Source organism: Sminthopsis crassicaudata, chromosome 1 (genome assembly GCF_048593235.1).
Source record: "Sminthopsis crassicaudata isolate SCR6 chromosome 1, ASM4859323v1, whole genome shotgun sequence".
Taxonomy (NCBI): domain Eukaryota; kingdom Metazoa; phylum Chordata; class Mammalia; order Dasyuromorphia; family Dasyuridae; genus Sminthopsis; species Sminthopsis crassicaudata.
The window spans coordinates 706,607,031-706,632,625 of NC_133617.1; the positions used below are offsets into that span (position 1 = coordinate 706,607,031).

The window sequence follows — 25,595 nt, forward strand, 5'->3', positions numbered from 1 at the left end:
TCTCCTCCTGCTTCTCCTCCTGCTTCTCCTCCTGCTTCTCCTCCTGCTTCTCCTCCTGCTTCTCCTCCTGCTTCTTCCTCCTGCTTCTCCTCCTGCTTCTCCTCCTGCTTCTCCTCCTGCTTCTTCTCCTCCTGCTTCTCCTCCTGCTTCTCCTCCTGCTTCTTCTCCTCCTGCTTCTCCTCCTGCTTCTCCTCCTGCTTCTCCTCCTGCTTCTCCTCCTGCTTCTCCTTCTCCCTCTCCCTCTCCTCTCCCTCTCCCTCTCCCTCTCCCTCTCCCTCTCCCTCTCCTCTTCCTCCTCCTCCTCTTCCTCCTCCTCCTCCTCCTCCTTCTTCTTCTTCCTCCTCCTCCTCCTTCTTCTCTCTCTCTCTCTCTCTCTCTCTCTCTCTCTCTCTCTATCTCTGTGTGTCTCTCTATATCTTTCTGTCTCTGTCACTTTCTCTTTTTCTCTCTCTTTTCATATTTATAAATATATATATATATGTTGTGTTTGTGGCTAGCATCAAATGGCATGCAAAAAATACTCTAGAGCAATGATATCAAATAGAAATGGGACACCAAACTACACATAACGATCCCTCCAAGTTACATTTTTGACTTAGTTTTAAAATGAAATGTTCTTTTTTTTTTTTTTTTTTTGGTTATATTTCCATTTATTTTTTCAACTATTTCCCAATTACATTTTAACCTGGTTCCTGTGCACAAAATGTTGTGGCTAGGAAGGAGGCTGAATTTTTTTAATGGGTTCTTAACTTGGAATCTATGAATTTGGGTTTTTGAAGAATATATTTTGATAAATGCATTTCAACATAGTTGATTTCTTTTGCAGAGCCATACATTTTATTTTTATGCCTTTAAAAAATTATTCTGAGGAGTCCATAGGCTTCCCCAGACTGCTGCCAAGGAAGTTCAGCATACTTTTGAACAAGGTTAAGAGCCTCTGCGGTAGACTGTAGACCTGAACAGGCCCCTGAAAGACAAGCAGAGTTTGAATAAGTGGAGAGCAGGAGAAAGGGCCTTCTAGGCTGGGAACATTTAAATGAAATAGGAATACACAGGGAATGGTGAGGGGATTGTAGAGATCATAATGATTCAAGCAAAGAATTTGTGTGGAGTTTGTGAGAGATAAGGCTGAGAATTTAGGATCTTAGATTTGGAATGATCCATAGTTTAGTCTAGTGCCCTTATTTTACACATGAGGAAACTGAGACCTAAGGGGGTTAAGTGACAAAAATGGGTGGGCTTTGAATACCAAGTTAAGGAGTTCAAAAAGTATCCTGTGGGCAATGGGAAGCTTGTATGTCTCAAGAGAATGATAAGAAGAAGGTATTAACTGACTGGGTGAAAATCTCTGTAAACAAAGAGATGTCAAGCAGTGAAAAACATGGCAACTCAAGCTGAAAAGATGCAAATGGTCGTGGATGTATTCCCTGTTCCTGCAGGTCTTTGTAAGGTTCTCTCTTCAATATCAAGCTGTGATTTCCTCACTGATGCTTCCTGCTGAGCTGTTTAGAATCAGTCCTGTAGATTGCCTGTCCCTTTCCTGAAAGACTGGCATTTTGCTAATTGATATGCAGACTTAATTTGCATATGAGTGCTCATAATGGCGGGTTGTACACAATTAACACAAAGAATCCATTGCTTCTTCTATGGTTAATCTGTTCTTTTGAGATTGGTTTTCCCCATCAGTCATGATCAAATAATAAAATGGTAGATTCTCTGTTTCCTCATTTGTAAAATGGGGTAAAGACAGTAAAAACAGTGGCTAGTTGGCTTATCTTGGAGAAAGGACTGCATGAGTTAATGAAATCCAACCTCTGATTTGTACTGGCTGTGTGACCCTAAGCTAATCCCTTAACCACTTGGTGTCCAGGCCATACTCTAGGACTAAACGTTGCCCAAACAGATGCCATCTGCCTTGGTCTGAGGAGTTTCCTCTTGAAGTTGTATCCACACCAATGTAATTACAGCTTACAAAAAATGCAGTTAAAATATTTGTACAACCACCTTATAAAATTATTGTGAGAGATACACTTAGTAAATCATGGAGGGCTATAAAATATGAATTATTGTTTGAATCATGGAATATTAGAGATGAATTATAGCATCACCAGTTCCTTATTGATTACTCAAGTAGATTAGGAAACTGAGAAATAGAGTTTAGTGATTTAACAGGAGCTTGGATTTGAATTCAATCTTTCTAATAGCAAATTCAAGGTTCATTCCTCTACATTGGGGATCAAGGTCCCTGAACTCAGTACAAACACGTGTGTGTATGTATATGTATGTGTGCGTATTTTGATCCGTATTTCAATGTAATTGGTTTCTTTTTGTAACTCCATCTATTTTTTATGCATTTAGAAGCATTATTCTGAAAAGGGACCCGTAGGCTTCATCAGACTGACAGAAGTGTTCAATCACACAGAAAAGTGAAGACCTGCTTTAGAGTGTGGCCCTGTATTCAAATCTTCCTCTGGCTGTATTCCTTTTATAAGTAAATGAATTAAACAAGTGAATTAACTTTTTGATCCTTCTTTGTAAAATGAAAGGGTTTGACTCGATGGTTTCAAATCAATTACATTTGAGACCATCTAATCCAACACCCCACATTTTGCAGATGAAGAAACTAAAGGCTCAAATAAAGAGATTATTTGCCCAGAGTTTCACAGGCAAGAAGCTGCAAAGCTGGTATATGATGTCCAATTTAGAAATAGTCTTCTTTACACTTATTTGAATTCTCTGAAAATGGATAACCCTATGTTCCCCTCTCAAAAACAATATTATAAACTTAGATGCCAACAAAAGCAATCATATTTAAAACAGATAAAAGAGCAGATAACATTTTACCCCAAACTCTTAACTTTTAACAAGGCAGATGCGAATGATGAATTACTGACTATGATTTGAATTCCAAGTGGTACAATATAGGCAAGTTAAATGACTTACCCATTTCATCAAAGATTCTCAAACTTTTTGATACTGTTTTGTATTCTTAAGGAGGACTCTCCTCAAGAGCTTTTGTTTTGGATTATATCTATTGATATTTACCATATTTGAAATTAAAACACGATAAATAAGAGGTAATCACAGATTAATCCTATTCCCTGCCTTACTTTCTTTCCTCCCTCCCTTATACTAATATTTTTTACCATAGAGCCCTAGAAGAAAATCATTTAATTGAAAGATATCAGTTTTATGACTTACTGAATAGTTTTATCACTGTTCAGTCATATCTGACTCTTCTTGACCTCATTTGGAGTTTTCTTGGCAAAGATACTAGACTGATTTGCCATTTCCTTCTCCAGCTCATTTTACAGATAAGGAAACTGAGGCAAATAGGGTTAAGTGACTTGCTGTGGGTCACACAGCTAATAAGTATCTGAGGTCAGATTTGAACTCAGGAAAATTCAGGAAGTATTCTTGATTTCAAACCCAGTACTCTATTCACTGCACCATTTAGTTGCCCATAAAATCTCCCCTTTGGAAAATCAAAACTCAGTCTCCTGTGTGACAGGCTATACTAACAAATATTACCGTGCCATTCTCCAAAATGTTTGCAGGATTATTTTTTATCAGCCAGAATATTTGATTAGCCAGAAGTCCCCAGCCATGCTGACTGGTAGGGAGCTTGCTGCAATGACAACGCCCCAGCTTTATATCATGCTTTTCCTCTAACAAGCTCCCATCTATTTCTAAAGCACTTATTCTCATTCTTGTCACAGTGCTACTAGGAAGTAGGTCAACTGAAATATTGAGATCTGTTAGGCAGCATTGCACGTGCGTGCACTTAGGGAGCATTGAGAAAGATGGTCTTAGGGTGAGACTAGAGAGCTTTTTTTTATGGTGAGACCACTGATTCAATAGACAAATAAAATAATCTAGAACCACACCTACCTTTTATAAAAAAGATTTTAAAATTCGCAGAGAGAGGGGAACATGAAGCATTGAGCACATCTTCTATTTAAGAAGAGAAAACATAAAAAATTATTTGAGAAATGTAAAAAACCCTAAAGAATATGTCATTTCTACATTATAATCAGTTAAAAGACAGAGAAGAGAGATGATAGACAAGCTCATGGGGAGAGGGAGAGAGAGAAAGAAAGAGATTGAGAGAGAGGGAAAGAGAAAGAGACAGAGAGAAACAGAGGGAAGAAGGAGGGAGAGAGAAGGAGAGGAGAAGAGAGAGAGTCAGAAGGGGGAGGAAGAGAGAAGAAGAAAGGAGAGAGAAAGAAAGACAGAGACAAGGAAGGAGGGAGGCAGAGAGAGATGAAGAGACAGAAGGATGGAGGGAGAGAGAAGGAGAGGGGAAGAGAGAGAGAAACATACAGAGAAAATAAGAGAATATGAGAGAAAGACAGAGAGGGAGGGAGAGATGGAAAGAGGAAAGAAGAGAAGAGAAGAAGAGAAGGGAGGGAGGAAGAAAACAGCATGGACACAGAAAGCCTTAGGTTCTGACAGAATTGAGCCATATTCTACTTGAATAACAAGAAGAGAAATAAATTTTTTCCCTTCCTCCTGTGTTTGATATACTAGGTGACCTTGCATAAGTGAAGTCTTGCTTTTGTCCTCTGTGAAAGAGGAGGCTCTGACTGTGGTCACTAAGTCGGGTCCAGCTATGAACTCCTGACTTTCAGAGCCCATTTCAGCCCCCACAGCCCCTCAGCTGCTTTGTCCTCCAGAGTCTGCTCTGAGGGAGAGCCATCCAGCAGCTCCCCAAGGATAAATTATTCTCTGATTAAGAACATCTGTGGTCCCAAAACAGTATCACCTCTATGGTTCAAAGAAATTCAGCTAAGGGCTACATTTGTAGCAGGCCATGGATTCTCCATCTTTCTTACAGGACTGAAGTAGCGCAGATCTCATCTGAGGACTGACGTCCCTTAACAGATGAGAAAACAGAACGTAGGAGACTTGACTTGCCTAAGGTCCTGCAGACAACAAGCCACTGAGGCAGAATTTGAAACTAAGTCCTCTGACTTCAGTGTCAGTAATAATTTCACTGTACCATGGTATTGACTAAGAGGCCTCTTGTTCCAGTGTCTGCTGGTTAGCAAAGGGCTTTCTCTGAATCAGACCCTCAAGGTCAGCCCCATCAAAACAGCCAAAAACTAGACCAACTCATTACCTGTTGTGTGATTTCCAGACACATGTACAGCTAAATGGCACAGTGGAAAAACACTTAAATCAGAAAGACCTGAGTAAAAATCCTGCCTCAGAAACTAATTAGCTGTGTGACAACCTCCCTCCCTTCCCTGAAAGACACTTAACTGTTGTCTGCCTCAGTTTCCTCACCTTTTAAAAATGAGGAAGATTGGATTCAGTGGTATCTTCAGCTCTAAATCTTTGATCCTAATAGGAAATTGTGGAGAATAACAGAATAATTGAAGGAGGCCAACTGAATGACCAGCAACCATTTCTTTTTTTTAATAGCTTTTTATTTTCGAAATATATGCAAAGATAGTTTTCGACATTTTCCCTTGCAAAACCTTGTGTTCCAAAATTTTCTCCCTCTCTTCTCCCCCTCCCCTAGACAGAAAATAATCCAAATGTAGTTTAAACATGTGCAATTCTTCTGCACATAGTTCCTGCATAAGAAAAATCAGATTTAAAAAAGGGAAAAAATGATAAAGAAAATAAAAAGGAAGCAAACAACAAAAAAAGTGAAAATATGATGTTGTGATCCATACTCAGTCCCCATAGTTCTCTCTCTGGAGGTAGATGACTCTCTCCAACACAAGTCTCTTAGAATTGGCTTGAATCATCTCCTTGTTGAAGAGAGCCATGTCCATCAGAATTGGTCATTGTATAATCTTGCTATTGTCATGTACAATTATCTACTCGTTCTGCTCATTTCACTTCATATCAGTTCATGTAAGTCTCTCCAGACTTCTTTGAAATCATCCTGCTGATCATTTCTTATAGAACAATAATATGACATCACATTCATATACCGTAACTTATTCAGCCATTCTCCAATTGATGGGCATCCACTCAGTTTTCAGTTTCCTGCCACTAAAAAAAGGCTGCCACAAACATTTTTGCACACGTGGCTCCTTTTCCCTTTTTTATTATCTTTTTGGTATACAGATCGAGTAGAAAGGCTACTGGATCAAAGGGTATACATGGTATCATATTCCTTTGGGCATCGTTCCAAATTTCTCTCCAGAATAGTTGAATAAGTTCACAACTCCACCAACAATATATTAGTATCCCAGTTTTCTCACATCCCCTCCAACATTTATCATTATCTTTTCCTGTCATCATAGCCAATCTGAGAGGTGTGTAGTAATGCCTCAGAACTGCCTTAACTTGCATTTCTCTAATCAGTAGTGATTGAGAGCATCTTTTCATATAACTAGAAGACCTTAATTTATCTGAAAATTGTCTGTTCATATAATTTGACCATTTATCAAGAGAAGAATGGCTTGCATTCTTATAAATTTGAGTCAATTGTCTATATATTTTAGAAATAAAGCCTTTATCAGAATCCTTAGATATAAAATTTTCCCCCAGTTTTCTTTTTCTCTTCTAATCTTGGATGCATTGGTTTTGTACAAAAATTTTTAATTTCATAAAATCAAAATTTTGCATTTCATAATGCTCTTTAGTTCTTCTTTGGCCATAAATTCCTTCCTTCTTCCTAGATCCAAGAGACAGAGTATCTCTTGTTTTCCTAATTTTCTTATAGTTTCACACTTTGTGTCTAAATCATGAACCTATTTCAATCTTTTCTTGCTTAGTATAGGGTGTTAGGTGTTGGTCAATAACTTTTTCTGCCATACTATTTTTTAATTTTCCCAGCAATTTTTTTTAACAAATAGTGAGTTCTTATCCCAGAAACTGGAATCTTTAGGTTTATCAAACACTAAATTAATGTAGTAATTTACTATTGTGTCTTATGAACTTGTTCCACTGATTGATTACTCTGATTTTTAGTCAGTACAAAATGGTTTTGATGACTGCTGAGTTTTAGTTCTGGATACAGCTAGGCTACTTTTATTTTGCATTTTTTTTCATTAATTCTCTTGAAATTCTTGACCTTTTGTTTTTCCAGATGAATTTTGTTATTATTTTTTATACAAAGTAATCTCTTGGCAGTTTGATTGTTATGACACTGAATAAGTAAATTAATTCAGATAGAATCGTCATATTTATTATATTAGCTCAGCCTACCCATGAGCATTTGATATTTTTCCAATTGTTTAGATCTAACTATTTGTGTCAAAAGTGTTTTGTAACTGTGTTTATACAAATCCTACCTTTGCCTTGGCAGGTAGTCTCCCAAATATTTTATATTATCTAGTTATTTTAAATTAATTTCTCTTTCTATCTTTTGCTGATGGACTTTGTTGGTAACATAAAGAAATGATGATGATTTATGTGGATTTATTTTGTAACCTGCAACTTTGCTACTGTTGTTAATTATTTCTAATAGTTTTTTAGTTGACTCTTCAGGATTCTCTAAGTATATCATCATATCATCTGCTAAGAGTGATAATTTTATTTCCTCATTATCTACTCTAATTCCTTAAATTTGTTTCTCTTCTCTAAAGAAGCTTTAGCTAACATTTCTAATACAATATTGAATAGTAATAGTGATAGTGGGTAACCTTGTTTCACCCCTGATCTTACTGGGAATGCTTCTAGTTTATCCCCATTCCAGAAAATGCTTCCAGCAACCATTTCTTAAGTGCTTAATCTGGAACTTTGGAATTTTCAAGATAAATAAGAAATTGCTTCTGTAATGTACATATTTAAATCTATGATGTGATAATATTATGGGAAAAGGCCCTAGCAGCTATGGGCAAGGTAGTACTGGGGAAGAATCAGGAAGAAGCTTCCTGTAGAAGGCAAGACTTGAGCTACATTTTGAAGGAAAGAAGGAATTCTAAAGGAAATGGGGAGTAGAAATGGGGAAGCAAATATATTCAGGATCAAAGAGTAGACAGTAGGAATGGGGAGTAAATATGCTCTAGAATCAAGAGGTGGACAGTGCAAAGGAGAGCGAAAGATAAGTCAGGAGTGAGGAAAAACAAAGAGACTTATTGGTCCCAGCTGCATAGATTTGGGGGAAGGCTAGTAATGTGATCCAAGACTGGGAGTCAGGCTGTAAAGGGGTATGTAAATGAAATGGAGCTATTGATATCTGATCCTAAATGCAATAAGGAACCACTGGGGTTCATTAAGGAGGGGAGTGACACAGTGTGCTATAGGAAAATCACTGTTTGTAGAGGATGTATTGAAGAGGAGAGCTCTTTTTTTGTGGTCCAGATATGATTTTATTGGTTCAAATAACCAGATATTTAATAATGTAAGTAAGCTCTGCCAACTTGTGACCATCAACTGCCTTTCAATTTAAAGGTAATTATAATTAGCTTTAATTAACTACAAAAGCACACAATTTGGTGGGTGCAGTTTTGAATCTAGTATCCTTTGACTGAAAGGGCTATAGATTTTTTTTTAATTTTAAATGTTTTTTTTTCCTCTTTTGAGGAGAAAGTCTTGAGTTAAAAGGATGTGATCTGGTGACTTTATATTAATGATCATTTTATAGACTGAGGGAGTGTGGGTTACCTGTCCAGAGTCACATGGTGGTTATCCGAGAGGAGACTAAAAAGCTGTCTTGTTGCTAATTCAGGCTGCTCTGTCTCCTGTCTCTTAAGAAGCTGGAGTTCACAATTCCACCCCTCCCTAGACTATAGATGACTTTCTTTACCACGCTTGCTGCTTCTTGTCCTTTGCAGAAGTGGAACAGATCGAAGCAATCGCCAAGTTTGACTATGTGGGACGATCCCCCCGAGAGCTGTCCTTTAAGAAGGGAGCCTCTCTGCTCCTATACCACCGAGCCTCAGAAGACTGGTGGGAAGGCCGGCACAATGGAGTGGATGGACTGATCCCCCATCAGTACATCGTTGTACAAGATATGTGAGTAGGCGCAGGAGCCTCCTGCCCTGGTGCACAGGAGACGGGCAGGCCATTAACCTGTTCTAGTCCCATTCTTGCCAGGATGTCTGAGTTCTTGATCTTCATGATTCCATTCCCCACTTTACCCCTGATTGAGTTAGAATATTTACCCACTTCCAAGAACTGGTGGCTTTTCCAAGATATACTTCACAAGCATGCAGAAAACTCTTGGCTCTGGGAGTACAGACATAAAATGATTAGTGTCCTTGGCCCTGTACTTGGGTCCATCCTTAACTCTACTCACCATTTCAGGCTCTAGATTCATATTGTCAATCACATGCATAGGAAGTTCACATTGGCTCTGTCTTCTTGGAGCTAGACAGAGCTGTCCCTTTTTATCCTGCCACCTAGCATAGCATCCCATAAATAAGAGGCCATTAAAGCTCATTGCATTTGAACCTTACACATAGACATGCCTGAAATCTAGCATAGCACTCTATAAATAATACACCCTTAAAGCTCATTGCATTTGAGCCTTTCACATAGACATGTCAGGCATTTAATTCTTATTTGTTGTAATTTAATGAAGGACAAAAATCTTGTCTTCCCTGCACAGCCATAGGTCATTCATGCTCCCAATGTTTGCTGTTGGGAATTTGGGGGACCCTGTCCAAATTTAAATATAATCTTGAGAAGGGCCACATCAAGCCATTACTTACCATTAATACTTTAAATAAAAATAATTTCCCAATCTCCTTCCCTGTAAGGTTTGAAAGGATAAGATCCAGAACAGGTAAGTCTTGATGGAGGTGGTGAATGGTCTGAAGTACAGGCACTCTGTAGTTGTATCTTCTGGGTAGCCAGTGAGCACTATGAGGATATCAGATACTTGGGAGTAAAGGAGATACTGAAAAAGAGAGATTGTTGAAAGGAGATGGGAGGAACATTGAAGCCATACTTTACCTCCTACATAGTTCAATTAATGGAATTCAGTAGGTACTTATTAAATAATAATAAGTAATGATAGTTATCATAATAATACCTTGCATTATATAGTTTTAAGACTTATAAAATGTGTTTCAAATATTAATCTCATTTTATCCTCACAATAATCCTGGGAAGTAAGTGCTATTGTTATACTTATTTTATAGATAAAGAAAATAAGGCAGATGGAAATTAAATGATTTTCCCATAGCCATATAGCTAAGTATGTGTCTGATTATATCTAAGTACTCCAAGGCAGCTTTTGAACTAATATCTTCCTGACTCTAGGTCTTAAACTCTCTCCAGTGTGCCAGCATTTAAGGAATGACATTAGGCACTGGAGCGGGTTCTAAATAAATAATTTAGATTTTGGAGTAGGTCTAGGTGAAAGAGATTCTTTGCCTAAATTAGCCTTAATCACGGAATGAGTGCAGCCTCAGTCAAACTGAGATCTGTTGAAGGTCAGAGTCTCCCACTATATCCGGGGCCATCCCAAGTGGTCTTGTCCTGTATCTGGCCACTGGACTCAGATGGCTCTGGAGGGGAAAGTGAGGCAGGTGACCTTGCACAGCCTCCCTCACTTCAATCCAACTCACTTGCATGTCATGGTATCTCTTCCCTGATAATTACATTCCTCTTAGATTCCTCTTAGAGAACGAAGGACAAGTAGCAACAATAACAAGGTACCGGAGACATAAAGATGAAAAATGCTATAGTCCTTGACGTCAAGGAGTTTATAATCTAATGCAAGGGTCATAAGAAATGTGTGTAAATGAGTACAGTACAAGGACTGACCCTAGTGGAAAGATAGCAAAAGATTCCAGCTTCTTCTATTCAGTATTCTAGACCCCAAGCCATATCCTATATGACTGCCCAGAGGCATCTTGCCTTTAAAGGTTCACTCAGTCCTGTCCTCTGTCTCCCTTGCTCTTGCTGGGCTCTGGCTTTTCAGGGTATGAGGAAGAAAAGGATCAAGTATGGTGGAACAAAAATCTGGTGGAGTTCTTTTATTCAAAAGGAAACTGCTAAAGGTGCTGTTAGTGGCCAAGCAAAGGAGAAGAGGGCAGTAGATATTTGGACTGTGGGTCAGAATGAGAATAGAGTTCCGCTCAGGTGGGCGAGCAAGCTCTGGATGAGTGGGATTCTTGGGGAAGCTGCATCTCCACTCACTGTTCATTGCCATTCGTCTGGGAAGCAGCTCCTCTCCTTGACTCGTGTCCACTGGTCTTCCCAGGGATGATGCGTTCTCCGACAGCTTGAGCCAGAAGGCCGACAGCGAAGCCAGCAGCGGGCCCCTGTTGGACGACAAGGCGTCTTCCAAGAACGACCTCCAGTCCCCCACAGAGCACATCCCCGACTATGGATTTGGGGGCGCGATGGGCCGGTAAGGACGGACTCTTGTTTTGCTATATCTCGTGACTTCTTGCGCTTGAGGGAGGGAAGAGTTAGCAGGTGAGCACAAGTTTGGTGCTAGGCAAAGCTAGATTGTATGGGCACAGGCTGGGTTAGCTAAAGTTGGCGCAGGGAATGCCTGGGCTAAAACTAATGGGTTGGGGAGTGGGGGGGGGGAAGGATTTAAACAAGCTGGCAACCTGGGACCTGGAGTCAAATCTCCATCATACACACTTCCTTCTCTGTCTCCTCCACTCACTCTTTCGTATTCCCATCTCTCTGTCTCTCTCTCTCTCTCCTCCTCCTCCTCCTCCTCCTCCACCTTCTTCATCTCCCCCCTCTCCTTCTCCTTCTTCTTCTCCTCCTTCTTCCTTCTCCTCCTTCTCCTTCTTCTTCTCCCCTCCTTCTCCTTCTTTTTCTCCCTCTCCTCCTTTTTCTCTCCTCCTTTTCCTTCTCCTTTTCTGTTCCTCTGCCTTCTCCCCTTCTATTCCTCTTCCTTCTCCTCTTTTCTTCCTTCTCTTCCTTCTCTTCTCCTTCTCTTTCTCTTCCTTCTCCTCCTTCCTCTCTTCCTTCCCCCCTCTCCTTCCTCTTTCTCTTCTCTTTTCTCTTCTTTTTGCCCATTTCTCTCTTCTTGACTCTCTCTTTTTCCTTCCTATTTCCTCTCTCTTTCCTTCTTCTTTTCTCTCCTCAACCTTTCTTTCTTCTCTGCCTATGCCTCAGGCCTGCGGGGGACATCCACAGGCATTGCTTAGCTTTAGCTAATGACCCCAAGGACTAAAGAATCCCTGACCATACCTAACACTCCGTCCCTTTTTACACAACCTTCTATCTTAAAACACTTCAATCGTACCCCTCTCCCCTTCCATCCTGCCCTCTCTGGCTAAACAGCTTCTTCAAAGTCTTTTTGTGACCTTTATAGAATGCAATAACTTACATTTGCAGGTTGTTTTCATATCCAGTATCCAATCTGATACTCACAAGGTGTGAGGCAAACAAGAATTTTCACCTCCTCTGGTGATTTGCTAAGGATCAGACAACAGATCAATAATATGCCCCAAGTCCCCCAATACTAAACCCAGTGACTTTTCTACCATAGCATATTATAGTCCAATATGCAATTGAAACATAATGCAGAATTCCCAAAATGCTTCTTAGTCAGCTGCCTTTGTAACTATCCCCGTAACAAAATCATAAATAGACAGTCCTCCCTATGGTGTTTATGCCTCCTGGCCAATGGAGAGGGTCCCCCATGAACATAGCTCAGATTTTTCACAGGGACCTTGACACAGTATCCAGTTTACATGGATATCCTGTGCCCTGACAAGAGCCTGGTACATAAACAGCCATTTGTCCCAGATGAATGATACTTCTCATTTTGTCTCTGGGTACTTTCTTGGGGGACAGGGAGCTAGCAAAAATATCCTACTGGAGGGTATGTTTCTGGTCCAGTCAGATTTCACTGATTCAGATTCCTTGGAGAAAGCTGCATTTATATCTGTATTTATTCCAAAGTCACAATTACAGGGCACTTTTTATAGAGATGTAGCTTTGATTATTTAAAGCATGTGTTGTAATTCTAGCTGCCAACAAAGCATCAGCAATTTGAGGTCCTGCTGGTACTGCTTTAATGACTGGGGGAAAATATTATTAGCCCATTAATTGTCTGCAGATTGTGAACTAAAATTTTGAAAACAGATTGTTCTTGGAAGTAGGTTAAACATTCCCCTTTTTATAAAACAAACAACAGTATTTGTCCACTTAGGAATCTCTTCCTCCCTTTTGTTTCTTACAAATAGTACTTAGAGAATCTAAGCTGATACTAAAATTATGAAAAACTGAACATCAACAAAGTTTGAGGTAATGAGGTTTTATCCTGCTCACTTTTAAAGCTCATGTAAAATTCCCATGGGTTAGCTGAGATATTTGAAAGTTGTCTCCCCATGACCCCCTGCCCCATGGCTCCTTTGCAGAGTACGGTTGAGATCAGATGGGGCTGCCATCCCCCGTCGCCGGAGTGGGGGTGACACACACAGCCCACCTCGGGGCCTGGGTCCAGGGATAGACACCCCACCTCGAGCAGCTGCCTGCCCCAGCAGCCCCCACAAAATCCCCCTCAACCGAGGCAGGATCGAGAGCCCAGAGAAGCGGCGGATGGCAACATTTGGAAGTGCTGGCAGCATCAACTACCCGGACAAGAAGGCCCTTTCCGATGGGCACCCGCTGAGGTCGACCTGCGGCTCCACCCGGCACAGCAGCCTCGGAGACCACAAATCTTTGGAGGCTGAAGCCCTGGCAGAAGTAAGGAGATAGCAGCAGGTCCCCCTAAAAGGGCAGCAGGGGTGGGAACAAATAGAGACCCTTGGCCAGAGCCCCTTTGCCCCCTCATCTAGAACAAGAATTGGCTGCTTCTAGCCCACCAGTCATAAATGTGGCTTCCCTTATATTTTCATTCTGTGACCCTTGAGCGAAGCCCCCAATGTTTACTCTCCTGAGTTAAGGCATTGATGATTTCTATTTAAAAATGTAAATGTTCTCTGCCACGGGTAACCAGTGGAGTCCTTATCAACTATGGACACTGTAGTTCTTGCTGATAAAAATAATAATTAATGATAATGGCTGGCATTTATATGGCACTTTAAGGCTTGTAAAGCCCTTTACACATGTTATTAGATATCACAATAACTCTGAGAGGTATGTACAATTTTTATCCATATCTTATAGATGAGGAAACTGAAGCTGAGAGAAGTACAGTGTTCAGGGTCAAACAACTAATAAATATCTTAGGCAGGATATGAACTCTAATTTTCCTGACTCCACGCCCAGAGTTCTCCTACTACACTACCAACTAACTCTAGGCTAATTGTTAGCTTATCATTTGTTTGGGGACAGATACATTTAAAAATAAATATTCATAAAGATTGGTGTGAATTCCTAGTAAAGTTAATTAATGATCAATCAACAAATATTTCATTAAACCAGGAACTATAAAGAAGCAAATACAAAAATGAAATTTTGGATGTCTTTGGAGGGTTTACATTCTGTTAAAACATACACATGTATAAGTGTATTTATAAAATATATAGAAAATAATGTAAGGTTATTTTAGGGGAAAGCATTCACATCTGAGTAGAAAAACAGAAACTTTATTTGAGTTTTGAAGATTTATCAGAAGCCAGGGCATCTCAAGAAGCTGAGGGGAGGAGGAGTGAGTCCATTCCAGACACAAAGAGTATAGCCCATTGGGAGATGGAGTGTGGGATGGGGGGAGCATTCAGTATATTCCTCCCACAGCACACTCCATCTTTAGTGTGTCGCTGTTTATTGACCGTTCTTTGCCATAAGCCTGCAAAGTAGACAGTTCAAGAATTTTTTCCCCTCTTTAGGGCTAGGGGAAACTGAAATTGAGAAGTGATGTTACATACACATATGAGGTGACACTAATGGGGAAAGCAAAAGAACCAGGAATCAGACTCAAATCCAGCCTCCTTGCAATATACCTTATTTTTTCCCTTACTTTAAGAAAGAAAAAGTGGCTTAGTAGTAGAACACTGGACCTGGTATCAGAAAGGCCTGGATTTGAGTCCTGCTTTTGATATTTTATGCAATCATAGGCAAGTCACTTAGTGTCCCCACAGCACTCTTCAAGACTAAGTAACCTAGTAATATGTATGAGTGTATTGGTGTATCAGTGGAAGGAGTCTCCATATTGGAAGTTCCTCATACTGGAAAAAAAATGTCCCCAAACAAGCAAATAGATGGTGATTCCTTTCTCACAGGTCATGTGAGACTCAGAGAAGACAGTATGCTTTTCAAACTTTAAAGTGCTCTAGAAATTTTAGTTATTATTAGAAACTCAAAGAAATTTCATAGATCTGTAGAAAGTTAGAACTGAGCAAGACTTTCAAGATTTTCACCTAATCCTCTCATTCTACAAATGAGAAAACTGAGGCTCCGAGAGAATCTGTCAGTCGCCCAAGTTCCCACCTTCAGTTGGTGAACTGTACTTGTATGTATAGTCAGTATGTACTTGAAACCATAGCTTGAGCCAATAATCCATAGATTATTTCATCATCTATGTGAACTTTGTTGTAATAGGGTATTCTGTTGTCTAGGGAACCATTAGCCTTATGCTGTGATGGGAAAGAAAAGAAATTCAAGTTCCAATTTGATTCCTCTCTGAATTATGGAGGAAATAGAAAGCATAAGTCTAGGAGGCAAAGTCTACTCCTTTTCCCAAACAGACACATTTTTGGTGACCTGGGGAACTGGGGAGGAATTGGGAGGTGAGAGTGGCAATATGGACATTTCTCAAGGAGTGTGTAATTGTGAAGGGCAGCCAAGGCATGAAGAGTCTAGAATAACAGATGATTTCTCCCTACTGCAAAAAATAATAAACCCTACCATTGACTTGGCTTTGGAATAGGCATTTACATTTTTATATGACTGTAGTAACCATAGCTGGTATTCTGAGAACTTGGAACACTTCAAATTAAATAGCGAAGCCTTGATGTAGAGTCTTGCTGTAGGATCTGGAGAGCTGTTGGCTTACCCATCTACTTTATTCCTCTCCCCACCTCCTCCTCATTCTGGGAAAAGACAGCATCACCCTCAGACCAATGCATGGCACAAGCTTCAGCCAAGCTGCTCTTTCTCTTAAGCTTTCTGTCTTTCTGGCTCACACCTTCCTTGGGGGAGAGTGAGGGAGGTAATGAAATGTTTTTTGTTTTGTTTTTTAAGTTTTATATTTCAGCCAGCCTACTGGCTTATAAGCAAAAGAAGCAGTGGTATCAACATATGAATTAATTAAATAGAGTGCATAATGAGATCAAGAAACTGTTGAAAGCCAGATTTATCACAGATTAACTGAAATTTGGATAGGACCAGGCTGTCCTAGATGGCCATCTCCTGAGTCAGTCAGCAAAGATTCCAGTCACTGTGTTAAGGAATTAGGGATGCACAAAAGGCAAAGGCAGTCCCTGCCCTCAAGGAACTTATAGCTTAATGGTGGAAACAATTTTACAATACAATACAAACATATGATACAGATTTATGTATAGAGGGTATAGAATAGATTGAAAAAAATCAGTAGAAGGAATGGTCTAAAATTAAGGGAGAGCTTCTTGTAGAAGATAAGGTTTTATTTGAGACTTGAAGGAAATCAAGGCAGCCAGAAAGTGAGAATAAGGAGAGAGAGAATTCCATGCCCGGGGGACAGCTGATGAAAATGCCAGACACCAAGAGATGGAGGAGCTTGTTCTTGAAACAGAAAAGAGGCCATTGTCACTGTATTGAAGAGTATATGGTGGAGAGTAATGGATATGAAGACCAGAAAGGTAGGAACGGGTCACTTTATGAAGGGCTTTAAACATCAAATCAAGGATCTTATTTGATCCTAGAGGCAATAGAAAATCACTGGAGTTTACTGAGTAGGGGGCAGGAGTGTTAAAATAATATTACTTGTGCTTTAGGAAGATAATTTAACAATTGAGTAAGTGATGGAATAGCGTCAGGAAACATGAGAGAAGCAAACCCACCCAAAAAAGGTATATTTGCAGTATAATCCAGGTGTGAGTTAATGAGGGCTTGTGCCAGTGCCAGAAGAGAGAGAGAGGGCAGCACACAGGAAATTTTATAAATGTAGAATCAACAGGGCTGGTCAAGAGACTAGATTTAAGGAGTGAGAGAGTGAGGAATCAAGGGTGACTCCAAGAAGGGGAATCTGGGTAACTGGGAGGATAAAAGTAGAAAAACTAGGAAATGGGGATAGTATTTTTGGGGAAAAAAAACTAGTTTAGTTCTAAATATGTTGAGTTTATGGTATCTATGGGATATCTAGCTTAAGATGTCCACTGGGCAGTTGGAGATACAAGACTAGAGTTAGGAGAGAGCACATTTGAGACTCTTCAGTATAGAGATAATTAAATCCATGAGAGCTGATGAAATCACCAAGCAAAACAGTATAGAAAGTGAGGAAAAGAGGTCCTAGGAGAGAACCTTGGGGGACATCCATGATTAGTGGGCATGGCCCAGATGAAGATCCAGCAAAGAAAAATGAGAAAGGGCAGTCTGATAAATAGGATGAGAAGAGAGAAATGTTGAAAATGAAAATGTAGAGAGAACAGAGTATCGAGAAGAAGGTCATTAGAGTGGTCAAGAAAGAGAAGAATTGAAAAAAATGCCATTATATCTGACATCTAGGAGATCACTGATAACTTTGGAGGGAAGTTTCAGTGGAATTATGAGGTCAGGAGTCACATAGTAGAGAATAAAAAGAAAAGAGCTGGAGATGTAGATTGTAGATGGCCTTCTCAGAACATTTAGCCGCAAAAGGGAGGAAGAATATAGAATGATAATTAGCAGGGAGAGATGGATCAAGTGAAGGGATTTTTGGAGACAGAGAAGACATGGGCTTGTTTTGTAGCAGTAGGAAAACATACAGTAGACATGGAGAAATTGAATATTAATGGGAGAGTAGGGATGATGGAAGGGGCTAGAAATGACACGATGGAATAGAATAACTTTTGCATAAAGGAAGGCTGATTCTGATACGGACAAGGGCTACCTCTTTGTGGGAGATGGAGATAAAGGAGCAGGGAGGCAGAGTTACCTGAGTGTTGTGAGATGAAAGGGAGGGGATTTGGTACATTACATTTTCTGAAAATTCAGGTTATTTTTTAAAGAAAGATTAACATTGAGCCTTTGTCAAGTGTTAACATTTTAGTTCCAGTTAATTTGCTAAATTAACCCTAGTCATCTAGCAAGGTCTGAACACATGGGACACAAGAAAGGTAAGTTTTGCCTCAGACAACTGGGGGTGAGGAAGGTTTGGTGGTTGGAGCCCTTCATGGGGAGGGGAGGCCCGATGTGATTCCTCAGTGGGCAATTGTGGGCAGACAGAGGAAACAATGACAACAGATGATATCTGGATTGTGGGGGTGAGGACAAGGGAAATAAAAATTTTAAAAGGAACTCAACATAAAAAGGAGAATGGAAGGGCTTTACCACTCAAAAACTACCTACTGAAAATGCTGATATTCATTCAAAGAGGGAGTTTCTTCTGGAAGTTCTCTGTACCATTGAAATTGTCCGATCAGTTCCTGTTACTAATCTGTCATGGGAAGAGTAGACATGTTTTGAGTAGTTTCAGAGGGCAGGACTAGGAACTCTTTGGAGGAATTATTGAGAGGCAGAGTTTCGCTCAATGTACCTGATGACAACTAAAGGTGTCCCCCAATGGAATGGTGCCGCCTTGCCAAGGAATGAGGTTCCCAAAGGTCATAAAATCATGGTGTAGGGCTGAACCGGACCTTAGAGGTGCCCAAACCAAGGCTGGAAGACCCTCGGAGCAGTTCTGTTGCCCAGGAATTCCATGCATTGGTCCTAGATAGACTCCAAAGTCCTCTCCAGGGATAAGGGTCAGAGGTCCTAGGAACCAGAGCTGCAGGCAGGGTCTCAGAAGCTGCAGCCTCACATTAGGAATCATCTCTTATATTTGTTTAGACTTTTTAACTTTTCAGAACACTTTGATTCCCCCCCAAAATGGGGTGAGGGTGGGGAGGGGAGAAGAGGAAAATGTTCTCCCTGTTTTATTTATGTATGAAAAACCTGCGTCCCAGAGAGGTTAGGTCACCCGGCCAGGAGCGCACATTGGTCAGTGGTGGTCCGGTGCCCTCGTCGGCTCTCCGGGCTGCTGATGCGTTCGCCCTCTTTCCTCCCTCCCTGTAGGACATCGAGAAGACCATGAGCACGGCCCTCCATGAACTTCGGGAGCTCGAAAGGCAGAACACGGTCAAGCAGGCTCCAGATGTGGTCCTGGACACGCTGGAGCCCCTGAAGAACCCGCCCCTGGGCCCCATCAGCTCCGAACCCGCCAGCCCCCTGCACACCATCGTCATCCGAGACCCGGACGCCGCCATGCGCCGCAGCAGCAGCTCCACCACCGAGATGCTGACCACGTTCAAACCCGCGCTGTCCGCGCGGCTGGCGGGGGCCCAGCTCCGGCCGCCGCCCATGCGGCCCATCCGCCCCGTGGTCCAGCACCGCTCCAGCAGCAGCAGCAGCTCGGGCATGGGCAGCCCCGCCGTGACCCCCACCGAGAAGATGTTCCCCAACAGCTCCTCCGACAAGTCGGGGACCATGTAGCGCCTGAGCCTGACCGCCTCCCAGCGAGGAAAGCGCGGCTTGGGCGCCGGTGGGGCCGCTTCCTTCCAGGGCAGGCCCGGGCTGCGGATGCTCTCGGGATCGGGAGAAGAAAAGCGGTCCAAAGACCACTTCACCAGGAGAGATGCCGGAGCATTGAGTCGGTGGTTCTTGGTCGCCATCTGTATTTATGTTTGCCGACAGGGATAGACGTAGAGTGTGTGTATATATATATATGCATAGGATATGTACATACACCAAAGTAGTCTGAACAGAAGCTTTTCATAAGATTTCAGCAAAGTGTAAAAAGGCTTATTCTGCTTATTGTCACTGGAAATTATTCTATATATATAAATATAGAGAGATATGTATGTATGTGTCTGTGGGTGTGTATATATATATACATATTTATGCATCTATATACATATACTATATATGTAAACACACATACCAAGTGTATAAAGTATCATGTTCCTTTTTATGAAAATTAGACTTACCTCAGACCTGTGCCGCTAAACATCTCCCGTAGAGTGGTTTGGTTGGATTTGTGGGGCTTCTCTGGGAGATTTGGGGGCACACAGCAACTGTGCATGAAGCAATAGAGCACTGGCCTTGGGAGATTCCCCTTCCGTGTAAATGGGCATCTCGACAGACTGTGGGGTGCTATGGGTAACGGTCTGCTCAGAAAGGAGCCGGAACACCACCGGCCAACGGGCGTCCCTCAGCGGCTGGGGAACCCTTCATGTCAAGCCTTGAAAGACTCCTGGGAACCTACAAGAGGGATGAGGGTCAGCCGTCAGCCATTAAAATAGACTAAAAATGGACGACAAAACCCTGCCGCCCCACCCCACTCCCAACCACCAAACCCTTGTATTTGTGTGTAGAAAAGGGGATTATAAGTACCCAAGCCGAAACGTAGCACAGTGTTGTGTGTGTTTAAAAAAAAAAAAAAGGAAAAAAAGAGAATACAGTGGTGTTGAATACTTCCAGACCCAACAGAGCAGTAGTAATAAACCGATAGATATAACTATAGTGGTTTAACTTAGACTGTTTGGGAAATCCTTAATTTGCCTTTTTCTCTTTTTTACTAATTATCACCGTGTCAAATTGGGACTTCAACAGGCAAGGAGGCTTTGGTTTCCATTGGTTAATTTCAAGTTGCACAGTAATTCCCGAGAGTCTAACTTGGGTTGGGGTCCTCCCTCTTGCATGAAACGCATGAGCCATATTTGACCAGATCAGACAGGAGCCAGTCTGATGGGGTAAGAGTTTGCACTTTCTGTACTGTATAATACAGCTGGTGGAGTTTATGCAAATGAAATTGCTTTCTGTTTCCTCCCTTTGGGGAGGAGAAAATGTGCTGATGGAGCTGGGATGCATGATTTCTTAATGTATGATGATGGAGTCTTCTCTCTCCTTACTGGGTTCAGGACCCTCTGTGATTCTCTTAGTTCACTTTATTTTCTCTTCGGATCCATTTTCCCAGGGATGTGCCAAAAGCCGCAGGGTATTAGAGCACAGGTGAAGCCAGTTTGAATCTGAGCCTTCCTACTTAGATCTTGAATATTCATCCAGGAAAACCCTCTGCTCACCTTGTCTAGTTCTTCCTTCACCCCTGCTTCCCTAGACCTCTGGTTATTTAATTTCTCTAACTGTCTGATGAGCAAGGGGATTTCTGCTCAAACATCAAGCGGGCAGCATCCTTGGAAACTTGCTGTTGATATTAGAGGGGTGGATGGTGATAGAATTTTCTTGCCAGTTTCTCAAGGAGCTAGTTGCCATCTTGCATCAATAATAGCATATGTTGCTTGCAGGGCTCACTAGATGCACCAGAGGGAACTTTTGCCTCAGTCCTTCTGGTCTCCCAGGAACATCTCCTTCAAGGATCCCTGGAATTTTCCCATTAGTGTTCATTCCTTTAGCTTAAGCATTGACCTGTGCCCTTTGGAAGATATAACAGTATCTACCCCCTCCCCCACAAGAAGCATGTCAGGTTTTAGTGTTAATGAATGGGATGTTTCCCGTCTGATATTAAGATCCAGGGTGCATGAGGATATTGGGTGCCTGGGGAGGGAAAGTTGTTCTGAAGGCTGTGGAAAGGGGAAAAGTGAGTTTGTAGGGAGGGGAACCAAAGACAAGTTTATATCCATCACAATTTTGCCTGAGGCTAGCTCTGGTTCTGTGAATTGGAAATCTTAATTATAAAAGGAGGCCTGAGATCACCTGGCTCAATCCCCAGATCATTGCCATTTCAGAGATTGGGTAGGGGAGTTGCAGAGAAGTGATCTTGTCCAAGGTCACGCAGCTGCTAAGCAACAGAGCCAGGGCTAAAAACCTACGTTATTTACCTCCTAATTCGGTGATCTGTCCACTATATTGTATAATCCCTGGATTAAGTACCTCAGTGGTCACTTTTTAAAATGTCCTTCAAGAGAGAATTGCCCATTAAAAAAAAAAAAAAGGTATATAGACTGGTAAATTTTGGTCATTTATATGTAAGCCTGTTGCATCGTCTTCTGGGGAATAAAGACTTCTTCCCATCTGCACAAGAGCCACGAGTCCAGATTCAGCTATTTTGGCTGAGTGATCCCAAAACACCAAATTCCAAAAAGAAAAATTGCACCAATCAATTGGGATGATTTTCCCTCCTCTCTTCTCCCCCCTCTTCCCCAATTGAACTTACCATTGGCTTGGGCTCTGGTGTAGATAAAGCATAGTAATTTTCTTTTCAGCACCCCATTTTCTCCCTATGGAGCTATTTCACACTTTCTCACTCAGAAAAGGCCTCCCACCTGGGAAGAAGTACCATATCATACATAGTTACATTCCCCCAAGGTAAAAGCTGACCTGTTGGGTTGAAGCCAATGGAAGACAAATTCATCATGATCTTTTGATCGCGTTTTCTCTCTCGACAGCCAGGACCCATGCATGTTCACAACACGTATCTTCCTGACCCTTGCCTGTTCTAGTCTGATCGATATTGTTGTATTTGTTGAAATGCTAGAAAAGTAACTATTGAAATGTAAACTGTATAAAAAAAGGCTAAACGTAAATGGCAGCCAGTGCCACTCACCAAATCTTTGCACTTAGTAGATAGATCAATATAAAAACAAAACAACCCTCCCCCCACAAACCTAATCTTTCACTGTACAGTGTGTGGGGGAAATGTAGTCATTAGTTAGTAGTCCTCGGTATAATCAATTTTAAAAGGGGAAGTGGTGTTTACACACTTGTGCATAAGCGTTGTTGAAAACTGTGATGATCTCAATTAGTTCTCTGGCTTTCTGGAGTTTTTTGTTTCTATTCATTCACCTTAGTTGAACACTCAAGGCCAAAGCCTTTTGTCTTTCTGGGGGGGGGGGGGGCAGGTGCTCAGTCTGTTCTAAAGATGAACCAGTGAGACATTCATTTAAAACTGACCAAAGACATGACTTCTGGTCCAGTTTCCCATGTCGTCCCAGAGAGAGGAGCATCACTCGCCAGTCTTTCTCGGGGACTTGAGGTCAAACCGTGCTTCCCACCCTAAATCCTTCTTTTTTTTTTCTTTTTCCCTTTAGTCACTGTGGGTCTCTATGAAATTCTTGCCTTTTCTTGTTTTCAGTGCGAATGTTTTCTCACCTTTAAGCGCCTTTAGAAAATCCCAGAACACAAGGTTGGCCCGAATCCTGAGTCTGGGAAGTGAATGCCACCCAATTTTTTCCTTTCACATCATTGGGCTAAATTCCCAGGGGACCTTTTAATCAAGAAATGGAGCGATGGGAGTTGAAGGAAATGATGAGCTACTTTTCTGATATCGTGACTCGTGAGTTGAACTGGAGAGTATTCAGAGGAGGTCAGCCAAGGTGGTGAAGGACCTGGAATCCTTGCCATGTGAGGATTAGTTGAAGAGCTAGGGATTAAACATCCTAGAGAAGAGATGGGGTGGAGGGAGGGGAAGACTCAGGATTATTTGTTTTGAAGTATTTGGGGGTGCTCAGAGAGCAGGGACTAGGAATACTGGATAGAAAGGGCAAATAAGCAGATTTAAGCTTCTTGAATGCAAAAACTTGGACCAATGGGGAGTTGCTCCAAGGTAAAATGGAGATCTTTCAGCAGACTGTAGGAGCACCTGTTGGGCAACTTGCAGAGGGAATTCTTTCTTAGTTCTGGATTGGCCTCCATGGCTCCGAGGTCCCTTCCCACTCTGAAATATTGGATTCTTTGATAGAAGTGAGGAGACCACTTGATAAATAACTATGAAACATTTTGCTCATAGTCCATAACCTAAAGGAGAACATGGGCTACCGGAAAGATGATAACTGGGATTTTTCTATTTGAGCTACTTGGACCGGCTTCTTGGCTGGTTTTATTGGGTTGCCTTGTTGGGCTTTCTCATTCTTTTAAGCATGAATGTGAAGGCCTTCCGACTACTTAGTGGTATGTTGGCACTTAAAGCGCAGAATCTGGCCAAAGGACAGACCCCAAGGATAAATGTCACAGTCTCCTGTCTCCCCCCTCTCCTTTAGTCTTTTGCTTCCTGATTTTTTCACTTATTTACCTTTTTCCCCAACAAGAAACAATAATAACTATGATAATAATAATTCATTTTAGCACTTTAAGGTTCACAAAGCACTTCCCTCCTAACAACTTTGTGGGTAGATGGTGCAAGTATTTTTCTCTCTCTTTTGCAGATGAGGAGACCTTTGTTAGAATGGGGAAGTGACTTGCCTGGAGTTACACAGCTGTTAAGGGTCAGAGTTCAGGCCTCCTGGGCCAAGGCTCCTTCTGTTCTTTTAGGTTGCCTCACAGCTAGCCACTAAGAAGACCATAAGGGCCCCACCAGACCTAAAAAGGATTGGTATTGATGGGGAAAAGAGTAGAGAGAGCCAGCAGGGAATAGGAGGAGAAGGGGAGTTATCAAGTCGATTTTCTGCTGTGCAGAGCAAACTCAGACATCGAAAGCTTGGGTTCAGATTCAGACATCTGCTTCCAGGTTGTTTGGGATTCTCAGTCTTTAGGGCAACCACTGGAATTCCCTGCTGTGCCAGGGTTCACCCAGCTGGAGGGGCAGAGCAGGAAGAAATGGCATTCTGGGACTTGCTGGGCTCCCCTCTTAAGGCTTCCCAAGGTTGCTCTTTGCAGAAGAAGGTAGCCCACCTTCTGGTGCTGGCTTGGCAGCTCTTGCCAAACCCACTCCCCATAGCCGCTGATTTCTCTTTCCTTTCGAACTCTGCCATGTCAGCCACCTCCAATGTGACTGTTCTCCGTAACCAGAACATTAGTGCACTTTTCCTTTCCTAGACAGAAAGTATATCCTGGATAGAGATTTTTGTACATTTTGAACTCTTATTATCTCCTAGCAGTGTGACAGTTTACATGGTTTGGCAGAAGAGACAATTCTGATCATTTTCCAGTGGCCGGCATTCCTTGTCTACCCCTCCATCCCCATTTCGCTGTATACAGACCAATCAAAGCAACCTGGGGAAACTGTGCCCTCCTCTCCCCACTTTGATGATCATCATTGTTCCCCTGGATATTGTTTCTGTATGATACAACCAAATGTCCTTCACTTAGACTGTCTGTTTGGATCCTCTGTCCCTCCCACACACTGATGGTGCCCTGTAGACCAAGCCGCTGGTTTGACGTGGAGCTGTCCTGTGAAATAAAAACAGAGTAACTTTCTCAAACTGGCTGCGGATGCTTTCTGCAATTGCCCAGACAGGCATTTGCTTGGGGGGTGGGCTGCTTATATTCTGCCTGAAAGTTATAACTTACACATCAATCAGTAAATGAAAAATATATACAAAATAATGCAAAAAAAATTTCAGGAGGCAAAAAAATGGTAGGGAGAAGGAATTAAAAAGAGCTTCATGGATAAGATGGTACTTAAACTAGACTTTGAAAAAAGCCAAGACTCCTAAGAGGCAAAAGTCAAGGGAAATTCTTGTTAATGAATTGTTAACAAATGTTAAACATTTGTTTAACAAGAGGATCACATGTACAAAGGCACAAAAGGTAGATGAAATATTATCAATAAAGAAGAGTTAATTGGCCAGTGTCCCTTGAATAGAGTTCTTAAAGGGAGACAGTATGATATGAAGCAGGAAAAGGAGGTGGGGTTGGATTATGATGGGTTTTTAATGCCAGACTGAGGATTTTTGTATTCTATTTTAGTGGCAATAAGGAGTCACTGAAGATTT

General features: G+C 41.6%; 1 protein-coding gene across 4 annotated transcripts in view; it reads left to right on the plus strand.

Annotated features, from left to right (window-relative positions):
* The window catches only part of SRGAP3 (SLIT-ROBO Rho GTPase activating protein 3), a 268,997-nt gene extending 243,915 nt beyond the window's left edge, over window positions 1–25,082 (plus strand). For 3 of the 4 annotated variants that reach the window (XM_074284020.1, XM_074284021.1, XM_074284022.1), the window contains 4 exons: window positions 8,742–8,922; window positions 11,120–11,269; window positions 13,248–13,575; window positions 19,003–25,082. In XM_074284020.1, coding sequence (XP_074140121.1) covers window positions 8,742–8,922; window positions 11,120–11,269; window positions 13,248–13,575; window positions 19,003–19,419 — 1,076 coding nt within the window. In that variant the 3' untranslated portion in view covers window positions 19,420–25,082. The remainder of the gene's footprint in view (window positions 1–8,741; window positions 8,923–11,119; window positions 11,270–13,247; window positions 13,576–19,002) is intronic. The other variant, XM_074284023.1, reaches the window with a different exon arrangement.
* Window positions 25,083–25,595: the final 513 nt, after the last annotated feature.